The sequence below is a fragment of the Chanos chanos genome, chromosome 11, assembly GCF_902362185.1.
Source record: "Chanos chanos chromosome 11, fChaCha1.1, whole genome shotgun sequence".
Taxonomy (NCBI): Eukaryota; Metazoa; Chordata; class Actinopteri; order Gonorynchiformes; family Chanidae; genus Chanos; species Chanos chanos.
This window is the reverse complement of record NC_044505.1, coordinates 16,958,848-16,963,552: the sequence shown is the minus strand read 5'-3', so window position 1 is coordinate 16,963,552 and position 4,705 is coordinate 16,958,848. Positions and strand designations below refer to the sequence as shown.

General features: G+C 38.4%; 2 protein-coding genes across 2 annotated transcripts in view; both read right to left on the bottom strand.

The window, feature by feature from the left end:
- Positions 1-1,762, bottom strand: part of htt (huntingtin) — a 46,942-nt gene extending 45,180 nt beyond the window's left edge. Inside the window, exon 1 of the mRNA XM_030787904.1 lies at positions 1,492-1,762. Within this exon, the coding sequence (XP_030643764.1) occupies positions 1,492-1,589 (98 nt within the window). The 5' untranslated portion in view covers positions 1,590-1,762. The remainder of the gene's footprint in view (positions 1-1,491) is intronic.
- A 1,073-nt stretch (positions 1,763-2,835) lies between these two features.
- On the bottom strand, positions 2,836-3,637 carry LOC115823736 (C-type lectin domain family 4 member E-like). Its single transcript, XM_030787764.1, has 3 exons — positions 3,506-3,637; positions 3,296-3,396; positions 2,836-2,971 (listed from the first exon to the last, which is right to left on the bottom strand). The coding sequence occupies exons 1-3, from the start codon at positions 3,635-3,637 to the stop codon at positions 2,836-2,838; spliced, it is 369 nt and encodes a 122-aa protein (XP_030643624.1).
- Positions 3,638-4,705: the final 1,068 nt, after the last annotated feature.

Sequence of the window (4,705 nt, the reverse complement as noted above, 5' to 3'; positions counted from 1 at the left end):
ACAGTAAACGACAGAGGGGAAAGAGTTCCACTCATATTCTGTTCAACACTGGAACAATTTGTTGCGAAACACACAAGAAAAACACTGGACGCGACGCAGGAGTAAATTGCAAAAGCATAAGCCTGTTCATGCTGGGCTTAATTTCCTAAATCGGTTCAAAATGCGAACTTTTTTTTTTCTTTTTCGTTTCTTTTTTTACCGGAACATGGTCAGTGATTTCTAATGCATCAGTCGTTGGTCGTGTTTATGGGTTTGCCATGAGTAAACAACAATAAGGTGTAAATCGTGTTATATTAATTAAATAAGGCAAAAAAAAAAAAAAAAAACCCGCCTTCTTCTTTCAACGCTACTTTACCTACTGCATACGTTTTAATGATGTGACATGATCTCCATTCTGCTGGCAACCTGCTCACATTAAATGTTACTGCATTAAAACTATCCACTATGAGAAGTGAAGTACAAAAGTGTATACAAGTACACAAAGTATTCACTAACGTGTCTAATCATAATGTTGTCTTGTTTAATAAGTTCGACCAAACCTAATGTAACTTTCTGTTGTTGTCTCTCACTGTTTTCATCTAAATGATCAGACAATACACCTGTCTAACTCAACCACAACATGACATTGTCACAACACACCCTGCGGTCTAGTTCATCTCACATCCAAAACGGGACACTGGAGAAATAGAGGTTTCGTTCGACTGTTACGTAAGGCAGACAAATTCAAAATAATCACAATAATACTGACATAAAACCACTTCTCGCCATGCAAATATCATATGCACAGTTACCCCCGTCGACAACAATGTTTGGAATGACATATTTCCCTCTTACTATCAAAGTCAGCACCCAAAGCGGGTGCAAATGCTATGCTAGGATTGTGAACGTCACAATAAAATAAAATAAAAAAAATAACATGCATCTCCTTAGCTAGTGTAATTTCAGCAAAATGTTCATTATACGTTCTGTTGAAATTGTGAAACTGATACATGCCAGGCTGAATCATGTGCTTGTTTTGGACGCACACCTTCTCGATGCAGCTAACCTGTCATGTGATGTTATGCTGAGAAAGACTCGTCATCGACGTGTTAATATCCTTGCCAATAAGAGGCTCACATCACATGAAAGGTTCATTTGCGATATACAACAGCAAACACATCATATGTTACATTTTGACAGACGCCATAAAGAAATAAGACAAATAACGAATTTATTTCCCTTCGACAACCTTGACGTATCCAAACTGCTCTCCGCAATAATGAGCTATCACTATGTCTAACGAAGCTAAGACAGCTAACCTGTCAATTCTCGCAATAAGCGTTATGTGGCTAGCGATGCCTAACTTGCTCGATTGCCTACAATATATACTCTCACTTGTCACTGACGTCTCTTAAAGACTGGCTAGCTAGAATTAGCCATGTAAGACAGAGAGTTGCCCAGACGACAGTTCATATGAGGCAATGCACAAATAGCACGGGAAACGCTACTTACTGTTTCTGAACAAGGTCCTCAGCCGAGAGCGGTCCCTGTTGCTGTTGGAATGACTTGAGTGACTCAAAGGCCTTCATCAGTTTCTCCATAGTGGCCATTTTAACAGAGGCGGTTGGCTACGCTAGCTAGCACCTGCTTAGTGGCTAGAGGCTCTGCTAGCTAGGATAGCTTGTATTTACAGATTTGAAGATAGGATAGCCAGTTTGCTACCCCAACTGCAGGGCTCACCGAAATAACTGAATGCAGTGTGCTGCGAATGGCAAGCGCTGCTCGCAGCAGCTGCCGTTCTACTCTCACTTTGCCTCAAAACGAAAGACAAGTCTGATTTCAATAATATTGTCACAAAATTTATGGAACGCAGTTGAAAACCCATCCAATTCTAAAAGCCATCTTTGACGCATTTCAATCACTTCCGGATTACAGATTCTAGGGTGTATGTCAGAATAAAAGTACTCACCATAAGGAAGAGACCAGAGGAACTGAATATTGAAGCGTTATATAATGTATTTATTTACAGACTTTCTTTCTTTCTTTCTTTCTTTCTTTCTTTCTAATGTCATTTACCATGTACAACAATAAACCAAGAAGCGACAAAACAGTGCCATGGAATTACATGCATATTTTAAATTCTACAAGGAGACAGTATGTTTCACAAACATAAATTCGCCCCATATTAATTAATCTCGTTTACAAAGTGAAAAAAAAATAAACAAAAAACTGAAGTTAGGCCATTTCTTTTGACAATGTGGAATTTTCTCATTGCTACTGACAGCTGCATCAAACATACCCGAACCTTTGAAATTTTGTCATTCTTGAGATAAATCAGTATGTCAACACCATACACAACTTGTTGACAAGGTCTAAGCTCTTCTTGATAAAATTCTGTAAACTAATCCAATATATTTCACAGTGGTAAAAGAAGTCACAAGATTACTTAATGTAGTAATATTTAAAGACAGGTTTAACAAGGTCAGATCTATGTAATTCTGCATTTGTCTCAGGATTCATGAATAACAATTTAAATAAATGGTGAGGTAAATGTCACAGGAACACATAACCTGGTCTAATATACGATCACCATACAAAGTTAACATCTCCTCAGATAACAACGAAATTTAGACCAATGCATAACAATGCAATTCTTATTAACAATGCAATTGTTTATGTAAAATAAAGCATCTAATGTTATTTTCTTTAAGTGATTGCTTGAAAACAATGCCATTTTATGAAAACATTATCAATTTTAAAAATTCTGAAGTTCATAAAAAAGACCTGAAAGAGAGAGAGAGAGCAAGAGAGAGAGAGAGAGAGAGAGAGGGAGGGAGAAAGAGAGAGAGAAAAGACTTATTTTTCACAGACATACTTTCGTTTATAATCACATGAACGGTCATTCCAGTTCTTCTCATCATTTTTCGGAGGTCCTAAGATCTCCACACAGTCTTCTTCTTTCACGTTATTAGGCTCTCCCGCCATCCAGTATCTATGACAACACACAGAGTCAAGTTGTTTTCTCATCAGCTACATAATGGCCAGAGGTTTCAAAAGTATTTAAATATGACAACTGAGTTAAAGCAAAGATACAACCAGAAAAATGTCTCTAATAAAACTGAAAACACTACATCTGAAAAAAGAGCAATAATTTAATGTTTTAAAATGCTGAAGGTACAAGTAAATAAAACTATTTTTGTGCCAAAGCAAGGGGGAAAAAAGGAAGAAAGAAAGAAAGAAAGAAAGAAAGAAAGAAAGAAAGAAAAATGCATTCTGTTGCCTCATCACCATGTTGAAGTCTTCTGGTTAAACTTACTCAGTGGTCAGTGGTTTTCCATCTACCCAGTTCCAGTTTCCTTCTGTTACACTGTCAGTCAGACCAATCCACACATTGGCCTTCAGACTTGTAAGAAATTCCTGTCAGTCAAACGATAGAACAAAACGTCTGTTGTGATTTAGGCTTAGATCTCCCCCTTGTCATCATCATTTCTCTCTCGCTCTCTCTCTCTCTCCCCTGATCTCTCACCTGTTCCTCTTTGGTGTTTATAATGACCAGGTCTGCTCCCTTTTCTCTGCAGTCCTGTCTGCTCTCACTCCAGGTCTTCTCTGTGGCAGACAAGTAATATAAACTGGTACCAGATTCCATCCATTCATCCATGCAAGGGGGTGCTGAGCGAAAAAGTATAAAGTTTGTAAGTGAAGAGAGAGAGAGAGAGAGTGATAGAGAGAGAGAAATTTCTCAGGTAGTAATGCTTCAATATTTGTCTGAGAGATTTCACTGGATTAGATTGTAAGATTGTTGTCTAATAATGTAATACAGTTTTACCATTTTTAATGCTAAACATTTGTACTCACAGCAGTAAGATTGCAGGACTAACTTGGTTTTCTCCTCATCTGAGTTGTTATAAGCAATGCGCACCTTGTCGCTCTTTTGCTTTAAACTGGCGCAATCAGTCCGTAACTGGTCTCTCTCTCTAATCAGGTTGTTGTAGCTGGTCTGTAACTGGTCTTTCTTTGTATTCAGATTGTTGCAACTGGTCTGTAACTGATCTTTCTCTGAAGACATGTTGTTGTAGCTGGTCAGTAACTGGTCCCTTTCTGTTGTCAGATTGAGATTACTGGCCTTTAACTGGTTTCTCTCTGCGGTGTACCAAACACACAGCACTATGATGACAGCCAGCAGGAGAACACACAGCAGCCCCAGACACACTGCAGTCAGTTTGTAGCATCTGTCACTTCCTGAAAAAGTCACAAAACACAAAGACACTATATTAAGGAGTCTTTTTTTTTATGTTCTCTGATCCTGATGCAGAAAAGTTGCAATGCGATTAAAAGTTTAAATCAGAGCCCTCTTCACCCCTTTATATTGTAATGTTGTTTCCCTAATAAAAAATAAAATTGCTTTTCAGTGCCTGTTTTGATTGTGCGCATGTGTTTCTGTATGTGTATATGATACACGTGCATGTGAAGGATATTTACCTAATTTTGGAGGCTTCGAGTCTTTTGTTCTCTCTCTGGAACTTCTGAACACTCTCCAGTTCACATATGTTTCCTCCCCTTTGTTTCCGTAACGCAAACAGTTCGGTCCGTCCTCGGGACAGGTACCGTTGTCATAAATATTCCCACTCTGTCCCATTATCCTCTTCCCGGTGTCACTGATGATAAAGCAATACGTGTGCCTGAAATATAACCATCTGTCTTCCACGGCTTCAGTATCAACACGGTA

What these genes read in the sequence shown, in the direction of transcription:
- LOC115823736 (XM_030787764.1), bottom strand. Translation starts at nt 3,637, where the DNA reads ATGGATGAATGGATGGAATCTGGTACCAGTTTATATTACTTGTCTGCC. An exon ending in TAAACACCAAAGAGGAACAG is followed by an intron (nt 3,397 to 3,505) that starts GTGAGAGATCAG and finishes TTTGACTGACAG; the next exon opens with GAATTTCTTACAAGTCTGAA. An exon ending in GGAAAACCACTGACCACTGA is followed by an intron (nt 2,972 to 3,295) that starts GTAAGTTTAACC and finishes GTGTTGTCATAG; the next exon opens with ATACTGGATGGCGGGAGAGC.